Source organism: Lissotriton vulgaris, chromosome 4_1, assembly GCF_964263255.1.
Source record: "Lissotriton vulgaris chromosome 4_1, aLisVul1.2, whole genome shotgun sequence".
Lineage (NCBI taxonomy): Eukaryota > Metazoa > Chordata > Amphibia > Caudata > Salamandridae > Lissotriton > Lissotriton vulgaris.
This window is the reverse complement of record NC_141691.1, coordinates 680,014,416-680,032,755: the sequence shown is the minus strand read 5'-3', so window position 1 is coordinate 680,032,755 and position 18,340 is coordinate 680,014,416. Positions and strand designations below refer to the sequence as shown.

The window sequence follows — 18,340 nt, the reverse complement described above, 5'->3', positions numbered from 1 at the left end:
AAACTGGAGCAGGGACTTGCAATGTTTTTTTATTATATACCAGGTATATAGCAATTATTCTGAGAAAATGTATACATGGAAAAATCGGTATGAAAGACATCTATGTATTTCTAAATAGGAACAATATATTGAGTTTAGAAACAGTAGATATTTGCACATTATCGAAATTGGGAATACTCATACTAGCATGAGAATTATCTGTCATTTTTCAAAATGACTTCTTTTTTTACACATGGTCTTTCATTTGGAAGGGAGTCAATAGGTAATAAGTTTTGCTTTACAAATCTGATTTACCCTCAGTCTCCCGATAAAAATGGTACCTCACTTGTGTGGGTAGGTATAGTGCCCACGACAGGAAACTGCTCAAAAAACGCAATGTGAACACACCACAATTTCACAATGGAAAATTACCCTATTTTTGCAAAGTGCCTAATCGTTGGCATCTAGTGGGCTTGTTGCCCCCCCCCCCTTCCCAATGGTACCCCCCCCAGTGGATCCCTGCTTGGGGATCGCCCTAAGAGGGTGATCCCAAGCAGGGATCCATCCACTAGACAGGGGGAGTGGCCCCTTGGCCAAGTGCTTTTGCTCCCCCCCCCCCAAAATAAATTTGTGATTTAGTCATTTTGCCCTCCCTGGGGGGGCAGTAGCCCCAATCGGCCCTTCCCCGGGGGGGCAGACCCCACCAAGCAGGGATCCACTGCGGGGTACCATTGGAAATGGGAGATTCTCCCCTTTCCAATGATACCTCTAGTCTTTCTACGTGCCCCGGGGGCTGAGATAGCCCCCAAAGCACATAGAAAGTGAAACTAAATGAGCCTAAAGGCTCATTTCAGTTTCGGTTTCTGTGCAATGGCGACAGCGCAAAGTGCACGCGGATCGTCATTGCACAGAAACCCGGGAGGGGGCCTCGGGAGCTGGGAAAGCTTCTAAGGCTTTGGGGGAGAGAAGGAAATCCCTCTGCTGTCTGCAGCAGAGGGATTTCGTGACCCTGGCCTCATGGCGGAATAGTTCCGTCATGAGCACAGTGACACCTATGCTCATAATGGAACCATTCCCTCATAACCATCGAAGGGGTTAAGGGTGCAAACAGGCCAGCAAAGTATGGATGCCAATGTGGCGCTTATTCCAGGATTCAATGACGGAGGCAAAGAATATCTTAGAGTTACTTTGAGTATTGCCTCAGATCATACGGCAACAGTGCATTGAAAAGAGACCAAGGAGGTAGTAGCATCCATCACCACCATATGACCTATCCCTGCCTGGTTCTGCCTCATGCATCCTGCTCTAGGACAACACCTTCCACTGACCCCCGAATACCCTGAGACATACACCAGGACCCCGACGTGGACTGGCATATCTTCACGGGTTGGCAATAACACAGCAATCCTGCAGCGGACTGCACTCCCTCTCCCAAATCACTGACCAATACACAAAGGACGGTGGTTGGCCCACCAATACGCTCCCATGTAATGTGGTGATGGCATGGCCATGTACAGCTCCAGCTCCGGAATGCACCAGAAAATGAATTAAAAACATTTTAAATCACACAAATGTGTCATGACTATGTGCACTCAATTGTGAAAGTATGTACGTATGAATGGACAATGATTGCACAAGAAGGTACACCCTTGTTAATGACATCACTGCGCATGTTGAACCCTGGGCCACATTGCCAGTTGGATGTCTGTGAAGGTGAGCAATAGCTGTGGACTTGTTGCACGTTGTTGACAATCTCACAACCCCCCAACGTAGGCACACATCCACGTATTGAATAGGGGTATGTGTAGGAATGACCAAATCGGTAGCGGGCCAGATGTGGTGTCCTACATCACATGTGACACCAGAAGTTCACTTGGCATGACCACTCACACACATCTGTGTGGACACATTCTGTTGTTATTCATGGCATTGCTCCACCTGGTAAGAGGCTGGACACCATACTCACATTGCTGGAGACACGTAAGTGCACAGGCCTGCCTGCAACTATCCCAGACACAGTGTTTGGCTCAGAGGTAGGCCAGTCAAAAGGGACCCACCCCCATTGTACAGGCGTCACTCAGTCCCTTCCTTTGTAGGGACGATGCACATTTTACCTTGCTGGACGAGTCATGTGATGTTTGGCGTCTGTTCATTGCCCCGTGTGAGGGGACACGACTCACAGTTCATGGGCTCAGCATAGTGCTGTGCCACCGGACTGCACAGACTGTGTGCTTTGCCTACAGTAAACAGGTGGAAGGGTCTCCGACAAGGTCACATGTCGTGCTACATTGCCAAAATGCTAGCACGAGCAGTAAATTGCCCCCAGGTTAAAAGGCAGCTGTGCCGAGATCACAAAGATCTGCTTGGGGATTGGCAAGTAAGAAGGGGCACAGCAAAAGGACCAGAAAATGTCTCAGGTGTGGTATGGATGCTTTGCCTTAAAGTGACCAGATTTTGGGGATTGGGATTTTTGCAGCACAGGCAAGATTAGGGGAGCCCAATTTTGTTGTTGTGGCCATAAGGAGGAATAGAACCGTTTTGATGTTCAGGGAAGTATTGACCAAGTCCAGGCTAGAAATCACCGCCAGACGAAAGATTCAAACTCCAAGACAAAAAAAAACAACAACAAAAAAATCACTGGGGAGGAGAATTTCTTTGCTGCATAAGATATGAGTGGCTGTTTCCTTTGCCAGACCGTGGTAGAGACTACCTACCCCCAGATTCCCACCTTTGGATCCAGTCTGATGCCCGGGGAAATTCAGACGATTTGAGCAGTATCCCTGTGTGCGAGTAGGTGGCGCCATTTGGTTCCACATCAGCCACGCCAAAAGTGACAAGCGCAGTACTTAGGGAACCACCTCAGTGTGCGGACATCAGTTACTTTTGTGACTTTCCACACCAGGGGCCACATTACACAAAGCGCATTTTCATTGTTTGCGCCAGGTGTAAACAGTGAAAATACGTCCTTTGAGGATGAATACACTGTCCCCAGGGCAGCCGCGAACTTGCGATGCCGTGGGGCAGCAGATTAAATAGAAAAACTGAGCGGCTGCTTTACCGCTGCTCTGTATTTCCACAGTGCAGGCGGTAGCCCAACTCCACTTATGAATGTCATTAGAGAACCCCTTGCAGGCGGGCGCAGTCAGTGCACCCTCCTACAATGGGGATGTCCGGGGGGGTGGGGGGGGGTGGGGGGGGAAGGTACATGGGAACCCCTTTCTCCCGGCCAGAGGACCAGGTGCTTTGTGCGTCAGCGTGATTGGTATTTCCCAAGGGGCCGCACAAGCATCTGCAGCCCCTTCTGTAATACCAAAGTGACCCGCGGGCGCGCAAAGCCGGCCCAGAAGACCTGTTGCCCCCCCGCGGCATTTTATGTAATATGGCCCTAGGAGCGCAGAGACACAATAGGAACTTACCACTGGCATGGAAAGACTATTGCCCTGAAACGGGCAGTCCCTCATACCGGAACCTGTTCAAAGAGCAGGGAGGATCAGTAAGGATTCTGCAGATAGAGTATCAATCTGTTACCAGGTTGAAGTAACTTCTAGCCGCAGATAACTCGCCTAAGTTTTGCATGGATACCGAAGTAATACCCCCTCTGCAAATCAGATTAAACCAATAAATACTGCAAGATTGAACGGGCAAAGTGCCAGTCATGCAGACCAGACAGTAATGTTTTGTGAACGTGTGCAGGGATGCCCAAGAAGCTCGCTGCCTGACAGATGTCCAGGAGCGGAAGGAATGCTGCGCACTAACACAGTTGTCACAGCCTTGGCTCTGGTAGAGTGAGCCTACAACCCCTCAGGGAGCCATTTCTTTGCCAATGCATAGCAGATCCTAATACACAGGATGACTCATTGAGACATGGTTCTTTTCTGTATAGCATTCCTTCTCTCTCCCCCTCCAACCCCCCCATAACCTACAAAGAGTTGATTGTCCACCCGGACCTCTTTTATGCAATCAGATATAACCATGCTCTTTTTGGGTCCAGGCGGTGGAGTTTCTCCTCTTCTTTGGAGTGTGGAGTAGCAAAGAAGGTAGGCAGGGTGCTATTCTGGCCTACACGGTAATGAGGGACAACCTTTCACAGGAAAGGGAGAACATGTCTGGAGGAACAGTTTGTCAGGGTAAAAAGGTGTTACAAGGAGGTTGCACCAGGAGCGCTTGGAACTCGATTACCCTCCTGGACGATGTTATGGCCACTAGAAAGACAGTTTTGACGGTCAACAGCCTAAAAGAACAAGTGTGTGTAATGGCTCAAAGGGGGCACAAATGAGAAATTCAGGACCAGGTTGAGGTGACACTGAGGCATGATAAAGGGCTTCGGTTTAAACATGTAGGCCTTTAAGGATCCTAGCCACAATTGGTGACTTAAGGAGAAGGTTAATCCAGCAACCCTAAAAATAGATAGCAGACGGGTAACCCTTAACTGTGCCCAAAACAGAGTCTTACTGGACCAAAGACTGAGCAAACAAAAGAACTAGTGAGAGGTGTAGACGGGGGGGGGGGGGGATGAGTCTACATTGTGAGAGGCGCACAATGATACAAATGTTTCCCAAAGGCAGGCATATACATTCTTTTGGGGGTTTAGTCTACCTGCTAGAACAGACTTTGGGAGGAAGGTTGAATGCCATAAACTGTCGCCGCTCAAACTAGATGCATGAAGGTGCTCAGTTTCGAGTGCATGACCCTGCCCTATTGCTGTGACAGAAGAAACTCCAGAAGAGGCAGCCTGCCAGGAGGACTGATAATCATGGTCAACAGCTCAGGAAATCAGACTCTGTGCCAAATCCAGAGCCACAAGAATGACTTGGGCCCAGCCCTCCCTGACCTTCAGAATTCTGGGCAGGAGCAGTATTGGTGGAAAAGTTAAAAAATTAGGCCAGAGCTCCACTAGAGCGAAAAGCTGCTCTAAGCAAGAGCCACCTTGGGAACTCTGAAAATGCACAGCTCTGCGCTCAGTGTTGGCAAACCGTTCTACCCAAGGCTCTTTCCACTGCTGAAACATAATGAACCACCTCTGGGAGGAGATGCCATTTGTGAGCTATTTGGTATTTTCAGCTGAGTTCATCCACTCTAGTCACAAAGATCGCCAGGTGTTGAACCACCAGGGAAATGCCATCACCCTCAGGGTGGGGTGGGGTAGTGGACCCTGTGTTAAAGATTGCAGGGATTGGTTAGCATGAGCTGAAAGCCATGTTTGTATTTGACAGCCATTTTAGTTAGCCATGTGCTCGCCATGTGCGGTTTCCCTCTTCAGAGCCTTGCACATGCTCAGAAGGGCCTAGCTAGTAGAATGCACCTGCTCCTCTTGTAGAAGGGTCAGGCTATTTTTGCTGCTGTATGGAGAAGTAACTCTCCTCCCACTTTGAGGAGCAAGCAGATCTTGCATGCCATATTAGGCATTTTGCATGCTTACATGGGCCATGGTTTTATGCGGACTATGTAACCCGAAGCATATATAAGGTCCCAGTTTTCTGTACTCCTTAGACTGCCTCATACAGTTGCTAAGGGTTCTGTGTGACATAGTCTCCCTCATCTGAGGTAAAAAAATAAATGTATTTTATATTTCAGCTTTTGTGCCAATTTCATCTATGTTGGTTTAAAAGGATGAAGGTGTATCAGTGAGACCCCTGAGAAGGATTCTATGTTCTTCAAATGGCACTCCAACGTGGACCTCATCAGAGAAGTGGCTATCCAAGGGAGTGATCTTGACAGGAGACAGGAATCTACTGAGGACAGGACAGGATTCTACTAAGAAGGTACTCTGTGCACGGAGATTCTGGGGATTATCTGTCTCTGCAACCCGGTATATTTCTGGTCTTCCTGATTTTGATCCTCCACCTGCTTACCGCCCCTGGAGGTAAGCAGGTGCATGCCACGCCTTCCAGTTTAGACTCAGCTACATGCAAATCAGCCTGGACCCTGTTTCCGATGGGAACAGTCCAGCCCGAGCTGCCAAAACAGGTCTTCCATAGACCAGAAACAGGCATTCTGGGACAGTATTCGGGGTATTACCTCCCCCATCAGCCAGGCTAGCTTGAATCTGGTGGCGTAGAAAGCACGGGACCCACGTCTTGGCATAGCCTTCCCACTTAGGGCAACAAAAGCAAAAAATAAAATAAGGCGTAGCTCTGCTACAGAGAGGATATCCTCGGTCGGCACCAGATGTGGCGTCAGATGATACCCATCCAGCTTTGTATATTAGTCAGGTATGATTAAGGTGACCGTGCCACCTAGGGGCAGCGGTGGTGCCAGGGGCTTGGGCACTGGAGCTGGCAAAGAGGAACCTCTCGGTCTTGCCAGCAGCTCTGCTCTGGATCCACTGAGCACAATTTGGGGCTAGACTGGTGCAGAGAGTGTACCTGACATCCCAGTTTTAGTAAGGGCACCTAGCAGGCACAGGGCACTCCAGAGGGGTCAAGCTGCTCAAAATTGAGCCGCATGCCCTCAAAATTCCTGTAACTGGTTGGGAATGGGATGCAACCAAGAAATTGCAGCGTAGACCCACATTCAGACACTGCCAATTCACAGGGCTGGAGTGATGACGCTCCCTTGCCTCTTTGGATGACTGCCAGCCATGTCTGTCAGTCATCCTTCGACTTAGCCATGTCTAAGTCGGAGAACGCCAAGACTTAGACTTCATGTGGGACTTAACAGAGTTCTGATGACTTTGAATGGGACGAGGACGTCAGGCCTGGTTCCAGGAATGGTTCCTAGACCTCCCACGCGAACAAGACCTTTAACTTAATGAAGTTGAACGGCCTTTGGCGTGAGGAGCTCGGGTGATTGCATCATCAGCACCTTTGGGTGCATGGCACTGCAGTTCACTTGTCTTAGAGTAATGACCCTGCTCCAGGCATCAAAAACACACCAAGAAGCGGGGTCTGTCCCAGACATTTGCCTGCAACAGGCCCCACTTGTTATGAAACTAGCTGGTTTCATAGATTACCTCACACCAGGAGAAAAAAACTCAAAGAAAAGGGTCAACAAAAAGTCGAAAAAGGCATGAAAAAAAGAAAAAAAAAAAAAAAGAAGACTGAGAGGTAGCTCAATCCCGATCAGCACTATCTGGTGCATAAATGAAATAACAGACATCAGTGCGCCAAGGTGGCGCCTATTTAGGTACCGTACAGGTAACTTTCGGAACGGACAACACTGATGCAGAACTCCGTGCTCTACCACATGGTTACTGCTGAAAAATCTTCAAGATCTAGTCAGACGCCTGGGAAATTCAAAGGTAACTAATCTGTGGCTAGAAGTCTATTAGATATACCCGCACAAGGTGTCACATAAGGCTAGATTCAGATCTATTCTGTCTTACAGATACAATTTCTGAAAGACTAAACCCAAACTTTCTAGAGCAGATTGTCTAGATGCCACACACCAGCAGCTGTTATTGAACAAATGTAAGGACTACCCCACCATGGGGTCCCACAGGATGGAGACTGAGCACCATTAGCCTTTATGACAGGACATCAGGATATATAAACTCTTCTAAGATGTTCCATGGGTCTTAATGATCCCCCCCACCACCCAAAAAAAAGAACAAGTTTTTCGGCTATGACCATGCAATGGAACAAGACACTACAAATGAAAGAGCATTTTCCTGGTAGAGAAGAGAGACCACGGGTCTAATGAAACGCATAGCTAACCAATAGGATGAATCAATATTTACCCTGAAAAAGAAATCCAGTGAATAGTCCAGACTGCTGCTGAGCCCACATTTAAACATACAGATAAGATCATGAAATTTCTAAACATGACAGGGCTGGGAATATTTGGGAGAATGCGATTCCTCCCCCTACATCCTCCCCCACCAAAAACAATTATATCCAACATACTTCTTTCTAAAAATAGGTCTAGACTATAATGTAGCAGTCTCACAATTTTATATTTAGTAACTATGGTTTTATTTAGTTCGGAATAAAAGGCATAAACTTGTTAATGCAAATAGCATTATAAATAAACCGGTCAGTTATTTGTGTTTTTCCTCGTTTACATTTACCTTCTATATGAATCTGACCGCTATTGAATCCTCATCACTTGGAGAAGCGCCATCATACCTATGCTGTGTCTCCAAGTTTTAACTACTTCTTTAACCACTGTATTGCCTGAGACAATAGTTGGAAACAGATTAATAGTACAATAGCTGATATGGTATACCACTAAATAAAAATAAAATAAAAACCAGGCACGAAGGATATTGCTGCATTTCACGTCAAAATGGCCAAAAAGATCAGGGTTAACTTTGTCTTGTAGTGAGTATCATTAACTGGTAATTGTTACAGTGGAAGACCCAAAGCACCATTTTCACACTCGTCTTAAAAACAAAAAGTTCTCAAACCAAATTAATGTATTGAACATACTGAGACCTCCTTACTCCCCTCTCCTCCTTTCAAACCCCCAGAGCGCCTTTTACCAAGGGCCGCCCTCTTATGTGCCTTCCACTCTCCAGAAGGAAACTACAGTTCAGGACTATTAAACACTCGCATTTGATTCTACTCTAGGTGCTGAAAAACAAATACATTCATGTCAAGTAGAAGAGAATATTGGCTGAAGAATAATTCCATTAGAACCCGTGAAGAGGGGTTTCATGATTTATTGCAGTGTCAAAACAGAATACGGACAAAGCCAGCGACAGAGCTCAGTGAGAACTGAAAATTAATTCAATCACTTACCATAAATTAAATAAAAACAGTACCGATATTTGACCGTCCGTTTAACAAAAGGAACCAAAACCTCCGAGATTAATCATTTTCAAGAGGTCACTAAGTAACCAGGAGGATTACTTCACGAACCAGATTGTAGCAAATACAAAACCATAAATGTCTTGATGCTTGCTCCAACACAAGGATAATAAAAAAAAACAAAAAAAACTCAATAGGTTTGACCAGTGGCTATTCGTGGTCTTGCGACTCATGGCCCTAGAAATAAGTCACAGAAAATGGTCCCTAGCACGACTGAAGCAAATACAGAGGAATAAACGTTACATACATTGAAAACACATATGTGAATGTAGACGTATTTGTAAAGCGCACTGATACCCCGGCAAGCAGTGTGTCCTGGCGCTGTACTCATACCGCTAGGGAACCCGTCCTGGCTTTTCCCCGTGAAATGTCCACTCCTGGGTATCCCCGGGGTGCAACCAGGCATCCCCAGCGCTGTAGGGGGCCGTTGTGGAGGCTAAGCAAGCTATTGCCCAGAGTTGCAGAATAGGCACCGAGGCGAGAATATCCAATCAGCGGAATTTATGAGCCAGAGACCCGCCGAGGCGGGAATCGAACCCTGGTCCCTGGCCAGAACTCTGCATCAAGGTCTGCCGCTCTAACCATTGAGCCACACTCCTCCACATACCAAAACACAAAAAGAAAGCAGAAACAATAGCTAGGAGAAAGCCAAAAAATAAATCCGCAAGACAACGATAGAGGCATGCCACAGCCTACTACACCACCACACAAGGTGAAAAACTCCCATAAATGAACAAACAATACGAGAGAGATCAAGTGGGAGACCATTCTATTAAAAAAAAAAAACAGTTAATCATTACCACCGATTGGGACACATGTTCAAAACGCTGGGTGGCACATCTGCATACCAGCTTGTGAAACTCGTGCCAACCACTTGGGTTCAAGTGTTAAATCTAAACAGCAGACACAACTGCCACCGGACCACAATTAGGAGATGACTGACAAGAGACGGACAAGTTGTTTTAGGGCAATCTCACTGACCCTAATGTGACTTGCTGCCAATCGTGCAGACTGTTCCCTGCATGGGGAGAAATAAAAGTCTTTAAAGGAGATCGGCGCAGTGAAGCCACGTTGAAGATTTATATTTGATTTCACAAGATGTCAACCACATTGGAAACTATTAAAAATGTTCTCAGAAACCCTGGAACAGAATTCAGAATTTCCAAGAACAAAACAAGGGTTGCCAACAAAAACTGTACGAAAACAAAACCCTGCAAACTGCGGAATTCTGCGATACCACGTGTTTACGTTTTTTCCCCGCTATTTTATGAAGTTGTCGCTTTGCTTGGTAAATCAGATCTTAACAGAGCTTAGTCGATATTAGTTACATTCATTCTGAATAGACAAATTAGGTTTCCAGGTGTAAACCCTGAATTGCAAGTTAGCAATTGTTTCTAGCATTGTGTTTCAATTTCCTAATTTGACCAGTAAGCGAATGCATGCATTTCACTGGTTCAGGACTACCTGTTTTGCGAATTTATACAGGTGCTTGGACAGATGGTGGCTCTCACAATCACTGCTGGCAAGTACACCGTGTCCAAGGTCCAAAACTTCTCCCTCAACCCCTCGACGGGTACAACTAATAAAACTATGGGCAACCATAAAATTCAGCTCTGCTCAATGTATATAAATTGGGTCAAACAGTGACCCAAACCAAAAAAGAAACACATACCTGATAATAGGGGTGTAAAAACTGATCTGGCCCACCCGTTAAAGCCATCTGTTCTTTTGGTATCTTCAACTGCTATCAGTCCGTCAACTCCTGAAAAGAAAGGATAATCAAATGAGCAAACCTGTAGCAGAGGACATACAAGGTTCATATACCTTTCAGTATGTTATGCTATTCCATGGGTACTAGCAGACATTCCCAAGAGGTAAAACATTTTGGCTCGTATGTGAGAGGGCTGCAGTGATGCCAGCCAGGTGGAAGTCAGGAGGATCGGGGAGGGGTCACGATTGGAGTTACTCAAGGCTCTGCACTTTCGCCCACTCTTTTCAACCATTTTATGGAACCACTTTGATATTCTGAACCTTTCTAACAATCATTACCACATGTAAGCAGATGACACGCAACTGTACTTGAAGATCTCATCTCCCGGGACATAAAAACGCTAACCTCTCCCACTCTGGTGACTGAACTGTTCCGTCACGCCCCTCAGGTGGGCTGTGCTGGTGACGGAACGGTTCCGTCACGGCCCACTCGCCGCTGATTTCGCACCTGCACGGCGCGTTCTATTGAGCGGACGGGGCCATGACGGAACCGTTCCGTCACAAACACAGCTCACCAGAGGGGTCACCAGCGTCGGAGCACCGCGCGGACCCCCCGCCCCTTAGCACTGCAGCGGAATAGCCGCCGCAGCGAAAGGGTTAAAAGATACACTCTTACAAACTCAACAATGGCTAGCCCTCAACCATCTTTTGTTAAATACTCTCAAAACAGAATTCCTTCCGATTGCTCACTGCAACCAGGGTCGGATTGGTAACGTGGGCACTCGGGCAATGCGAGAGGGGCCGGTACCCGAATTCCAGCTGTGGGCAACTTTTTTAGCAGCCTGAAGGGGCTGATTTGGGCGGTTTCTGCTTTTTTCGGATGCCACCAGCTGACCAGAAGGTGCCAGAGTGGCCTTTCTGGAGGAAGGTGGGCATCCAGTACCTCCCTTTTATCAACAGGCAGAGGTGTTGCTCCTTTTCTCTCGCATTTACATATGCATATTAAGCGGGGGCAGGGGGCCTGAGCAAAAGTAGCGTCACTTATTTTCAGATGTATTTTACCAGTGTAAACGAATTCATGCATCTTTATACCCCCCCCCCCCCTAGTTTTTTTTTTACAAATTTTTGCTGAAGCAGTGTTTTATGGAAAGGCAATATGCAAACGTGGGCCACTTATTTTTGCGTCCCCAGGGAGATTTTTAATCCCAATCCAACCCTGACTGCAACCACTCTGCACCTACCCTGAACTAGCTTAAACAACTCACTGCTCTTAACTGCTCCCCTCGTATGGTTGACTCTGCTAAATAGTTAGGTTTACCTTGGCGAATACCTAAATATGCAAGCGCACATCAGTGCAACTATTAGGGGTGCTGATTTTCAGCTCAACACCCTTAAGAAAGTCAAGCCTTTCATTCCACCTGAGAACGTCAGACCTGCAGTTCAATCCCTGGTTAACTCATCTGGAATCTGGTTTGGTGACCCTTGCTGGGCTACCTAAAGCTAGTTCGGCCCCACTCAGAGCCCCTCTAAAAGCATTGGACAGGCTCATCACAGGCTCCAGAAAGCATGACCACTTCACCCCTGACCTTATTCAACTAAATTGGCTGTCTATCGAAGCTAGAATACGTTTCAAGATAGCTTGCTTGACACATAAAGCCATCATTACAACACCCAAGTTTATTAGGCTAAAAAGCTTGAACTATCTGGCTCATGTCCGTACTTAAGATGTTCATCCAACCTACTTTTGAAACCTTCCAAATTCAAAAAGAAAAGAACATGAAATCGCGCTTTCAGTAGTTTTGCTCCAAGAACTTGGAATACTCTTCCTCCAGAGATCAGATCCAACCCATCCACTACATCTTTCGAGAAACAAGTCAATTGGCTAATCTTGAGTGAACATTAACAGCATTAACCAGTTTTCCTGCTCAAGCCCCCTCTCTCTACGGATGCGATATTTTTTATATTGTTTGTTTAATACATTTTTTGCTTTTCTGTTCACTTGTTATCTCGTTCTATTTAACTTCTAAAACTGTACTGAGCCCTCCAGACCTGGATGGTTCCCCCCCATTGCTTGACAGTGTGTTTAACTACATCATTTGTTCCACTGTGTTTGTTTATTCGTTCTTTCGCCACTTTGTACAACGCTCTGATGCTTTATAAAACTTTTCAAATAAATAAAGGGGGGGCGGGGGGAGGCACGCAGGTGTAGGGGAAATCAAAGCATATACCTCTAGTGGTTGAATTGCACAATTGAAACCAGAAAACCTTGGATTAAATCCCAACTTCCGCAAATTATGTGATTCGAGACAATTGTTTTTTCACTTTCCCTCCTTTTTAGTTCTTGGCTCTAGACCGCGCATTCGCAGTCTCGAACAGACATGTTATATACTTTGTGGGCTTCAGCCTACCCATAGGCTTCCCATTTGCTGGCTCCATCGTGGCTCTTCTATTCTTTCCGCCCCCCCCCCCCCCAATATGTCCACAGTATGCATGCATCACACCTCCTGCGTTTAGCCCTTTCAGAGCAAATGGACAAATTACTACTATCCATCCACAAGTCCCATTTTAGCAACTGTTTTATAGTCTACTCATTTGAGTTAAAGAACACCTAACACGAGCGCTTGTGTTTGAACTCGCTTGAAGCAGTTTCTGTAAACAGGCCTGTAAATCCTGTTCTCATCTCCTTCAATTTTGCTGTGCATTCAAATATAGTGGTGAAATACCTGGCGCTGATTTCCTAGGGCGCCCGCTTACTTTTCTTTCTCCAACTTCAAAGTGAGAGGATTTAAAGCCCATGGACATGGTTTTGTATCATTTGTCTTGCTTATTCTGGTTTAGCAAGGCGCTCTCTCAGTCTTTCACAATTTTTACGTATGCAGTTGCATGCGCTTAAAACGCACTTGCAGATGACAGGTACTGCTGTACAACAAGACTCTGAAAGCAGACTTGCCGATCTCATTTTCATGCATTTACATATGCTTAAAAATGAAACATGGGCCCTGTAGACGAACAGGTTAGACGCTTGAAATTTGATAAGATTACAGTAACTGTTACATACAAAGTTTTTGAAGGCAGTCTCTCCAGACTTGATTATGTGAGTTTATATACGCTTAAACTGAAACCTGTGCACTGTGAAATATGGACACTGTATGTACTTGGAGACATCTTACTTTTTGGTGTCTCCAAACGTGGGCACCCCGCACTTAGCTGTGCTTTAGCTTTACATGCCACTAAAATGCTCTATATTTTGGACACATTTTCACAGACCGACTGATATCTGCTCAATTATCACATAAGAGGACCTTGAAATACACTACTTCAGGATGTGCGCTAAACAAAACCCTCTCCTGTGTTTGAATTAATAAGCTTTAATCTTGTTTATGTTGAATAGTACCCCTGGCCATCTAAAGTGTGCACATAACTGACTTGCCTCTTAGTTCACTATTGGCATGGTCGTCATGGGAGCCAGAGGGATGTGAAATGCCGTTTCTAAATTAATGTTTGAAAACCCACTTAAAAATAAAATACACTTCAATGCACGGATCTAATCCGAGTACTAAGGTGAAAGTGTTCTGCATGATAATAAAATACAATGATAATCTTTTCAAAATTCAAAACGTGTATCACTTTTGCTTCACGTCTTTAAAAATTAAGGTGTTCCAAAAGTAAGGCAGTGTAGGACAACCACAGGGTCTTTCTTTAAGGAAAACTAACCTTTAGATAAGAGATTGTCTGCTTATTTAGCACGTTTTTAGGTTTCGCTGGGGGACGGAGCTGTAAGCTCCGCCTCCAGAGAAATCTCTTGATTTCAGTAGTGACTCTGGAATACGCCCCCCTGTCCCATTGGCTAGCTCCATAAATGGAGGCTAGCCATTGGAACAGAGAGGCGTCCGTCATGGCCGGACCAGATTCGGGGGCGTTCCCGAGAATCTTTGGCTTTTGGCTACGTCAGCCAAAAGCCGGGAACGCCCCCGAATCTGGTCCGGCCGGGCCGTGCTTGCTGCTGTCCTGCCTTGTGTCCCTCCTCCCGCCGTCCCCCCTCCCCCCTCCTCGCTGTCCTGTTATGGCCCGATCGAGTGGCCACCTCGATTGTTAACTAACTGAAGAGACGGTGCCCACCCGGCATTGCCCCGTGTTCTCACCGCTGCGGCCCGGGGGCCTGAAAGTGATCAGAAGCTGAAGCGAGAGAAACGAAGGGGCCGCGACCTGATTGGTCCTCTGTTGACAGGAGGCACGCTCGGATTGGCCGTTTGCAGTAGGCCTGTCCCGTTGCTGCTGTCCTGCCTTGTGTCCCTCCTCCCGCCGTCCCCCCTCCCCCCTCCTCGCTGTCCTGTTATGGCCCGATCGAGTGGCCACCTCGATTGCTAACTAACTGAAGAGCCGGTGCCCACCCGGCATTGCCCCGTGTTCTCACCGCTGCGGCCCGGGGGCCTGAAAGTGATCAGAAGCTGAAGCGAGAGAAACGAAGGGGCCGCGACCGGATTGGTCCTCTGTTGACAGGAGGCGCACTCTGATTGGCCGTTTGCAGTAGGCCTGTCCCGAGAGCCGCGCTCTGATTCGATGCCCTGCCCGCAGAAGCTGGGCGTGTATGGAGGCTCGACGCAGGAGCCGCGACCGGATTGGGCCGCAGCAGTTGAGCCGCCCCAGCGAGGATCCGGAAGCCGAGTCAGCCGTTCGACCCCGTCCTCGCCGAGGGAATCTCCGAAGTGCCGGGTAATCACCGCCAGGCCCGGGGAGAAGAGGAGGAAGAGTGATGGCAGCTGGACTGCAGGGCCCCCGTGACCGGAGGGAGCCCTGCAGCGAGAGGAGCGGCCTTCAGAAGCGAGCGGAGGGGGCGCGAAGCACATTGCCGGTGCCTGCCCCCCCCCCCCCCCCGTGAGGCTCCCCGACTCACAGTAAGGGACAAACAGGAGAGTATTATGCTGGCGCCTGCGCTCTGTAAGACTCTGGGTTTCCATCATCGTCTAACAATATTCGTGTAGCCTTTGTGTCTTTTCTGCTGCATACGTGTCTGGTGGCTTTGTGAGTGCGAAAGGTAAAGCCAGCACACCCTCGTGTGCTCTCGGCCCGGAGGAAGCCCCAGGCGAGAGAACATTGTTTGGTAATCTGCGTCACCTTCTGGGAATTCTGGCGACACTGTTCAGCGGGGACAGTTTGTGTTCTGGAACCAACCCGGCGCCTGTAGTTTCACGTAAAATGCCCTCTCTTCCTCGAGAAAGCACCTACACTCAGTCTTCAAGTCAAAATTCAGGAAGTTCCTAAAGGCAGAATTCCAGAAACGCCTTTGAGGTGGTGTGCTGTATTCACAACATACATTCAGTGCAGTGCAACTGCCTGCTCGGGCTGTCGTGGGCAGCGGGTGTAATTCACACGTCAAAGTTTGTTACTATTGCACATTGTTTGTATCTATTCTCTTCAGGGACACTGCATGGGACGGTGCTCTGCTGCGCCTTAGTATAAGATGTATAATGTGGGTCACTACCATTTAAAGCAGGCGTGCAGATTTACACAAAGGAAAAACGGGTAAACTAAAAACAAGTCTTCCGTTTGTTGTCCCCAGTCTGTCAGTCTCTTGTGTGAAGAACAGGCCTTTTGAAGGTCCTCCTCTTAGCACTTTTACAGATCTGTGGCAACATCGTGTCAGGGTGTTCAGTGTGTGTGAGTTCTTGCATAACACGGCCCTAATGATGGGACAGTGCACATCTGTGCATGGCTCGAGCCCCAGGGCGCAGCTGTGTCGCTTACAGTGAAGCGGGGGGTTCAGTGGTGGTGGTCTCTGCCATGTTTGTGCGTGGTGCCCGAGGGGAGGTGAGTTTGACGGGGCCACGTGATGTCTATTGCGTGCCTCCCAGGCAGACCGTGAAGTTTAGGGTGCATTTGGTGGCCTCCGAGGTGAGACTGCATGAGTTTCCTGCAGTGCAAGGTGCCTGGTACTTTATTCGAAAAGCACAGCTGCATCTCCCCGGCGGGCCCAGCCTCCTGGGGTCTCCGGGGAGTGCCGCTGTAGGGTCTCCGTGCTCGGGCTGTGGTTGGTGCAGGAGGGCTTACATCTGCTGATCTCGCCTCAGGTGGGCTTCCGGGACCACTTCGGTGGCCGGCAAGGCTGCACCCAACTGCTTGCAACCTGGAGCCCGGACAAATAGAGTGGGGGCGCAAGGGGGGTTCGCCCTTCAGAAAATGTGAAGTGGGACGGTCCTTCCCGCCCCTCACATCTGCCCACTTGGAAGCCGGCGTTCCGACCCGTAGGCGCTGGATTCCAGTTCCCCGCCCGCCTCTCCTTGCAGAATAATCCTGCAGACCAGACCCCGCCGTTTACAAACAAAACCCTGCTGTTGGTCTGCCCGCAGCTGTCCTCGCCCACTCCAGCATAGGTGGGCGCTGACAAACGTTGAATAATTAACTTGTTAGCTCCTGCTGTGACAGGCCTGCTTTCACGCAGCGCTATAAACAGGCACTCCTATTTCACTGATGCCAGTTTTATAAACTTTAGCCTATTTGTCAACCCCGTGCTATAATTCACACTGATTACTGCGGCAAACTTGTTTAACCACTGCATTTTCATCACTGTTTATTTATGCAGTCAGTCTGGTGTGTATGTGTAAGAGTTTGGTACAAAGGAAAACAAAAACGCGATGAGTGAAATGCCGGAATTCATCTCGGGCACTGTTAATTGCTCTGGGCCACATTCTGCTCCATCCTGTGTTGCTCACCATGATTTGATTTAATTTTTAGGTTTGGCTCTGGGTGGGTGTGTGTGTGGCTCTGGGTGTGTGTGTGTGTGTGGCTCTGGGTGTGTGTGGCTCTGGGTGTGTCTGTGTGGCTGGCTCTGGGTGTGTCTGTGGTAGTAATTGCTGTCTGCTGAGCTCGTCCGTAGGGTACAATAGGTGTCACATTTGCGAGAGATTAAGCTAATGGCAATGTAAATGACAATGCCATTTATTTATCTGTTTTCAAAACGAACACATAAATACAAATTTTGTCATTTACAAAGCCAATAGCTCAAACTTTTCCAAAGGCGAAACCATTGCATTGTAAATGCTTGTTAATCTTCATGCTGCTGTTGGCCAGAGGATCGCATGTAAAAGGTCAGGTGGGCCGCATGCAGCCCCCAGGCCGTACTTTTGAGTATCACTGTGTTAGTCAATGTTGTACAATGCAAATTTAGCCTAGCTGTTCTAGTAAGCATCGCCTTGTTCTAAAGTTGGCACAACAATGCGAAACTGCACAAATTAGTGTAGTAAACCAGGTTATCCTAGCTTACCATATCTTGTTCAAAGTCTAATATTCTTACCATAAGAAAAGCCAGGCACTTGTTCATTAGTGCCCATCCATAGTTTTCACTGTACCACATCACATGTGCTTTCCTCCATTCAGTGCAATACCAAAATACACAGTTTAGGATTACGTGCTCCAATTGATCAGGGGTAAGTAAATCTCTGGTCCAGCGATATGGCAACACGTACTGGAGTAATTTTTCATACTAGCAAGCAATTTTTCTCATTTGAGCTTTGAGTGTCTGTTTACTTTTACACAGTAAAGACCAAACACAGCCAAGCAGTTAACTGTAAACCGTAGGATTAGAAGGAATGTTACATTCCAATCTTCATTTACAGACAGTAAACCTTTCTTTGCACACCCTGTCCCAAATTTCAAACACCTGTACAATGCAAGTTAAATGGGCATGCCCTAGCCTTGCCAGGTCTATGTGGATTGATTTTGGAGCGCAGAAAAAAATTGATAGTTTGCTAATTCATTTATGCATTCAATGTAGTTACATTCCCACCTATACCAATGCAGCTGTATTTTGCTTGGTGCATAAAAAAACATAACAGCTCTCAATCACTAGTTCTGCCCCCAAAACGACTCAAAGTGTGATGTCCTTGGTTTGTCGGCGGGCAGGC

At 47.4% G+C, this 18,340-nt stretch overlaps 1 protein-coding gene across 1 annotated transcript in view; it reads right to left on the bottom strand.

Moving 5' to 3' along the window:
* GRB10 (growth factor receptor bound protein 10) overlaps positions 1-18,340 on the bottom strand; it is a 582,611-nt gene that overhangs the window by 448,893 nt on the left and 115,378 nt on the right. The window contains exon 2 of the mRNA XM_086964958.1: positions 10,402-10,491. Within this exon, the coding sequence (XP_086821084.1) occupies positions 10,402-10,449 (48 nt within the window). The 5' untranslated portion in view covers positions 10,450-10,491. The remainder of the gene's footprint in view (positions 1-10,401; positions 10,492-18,340) is intronic.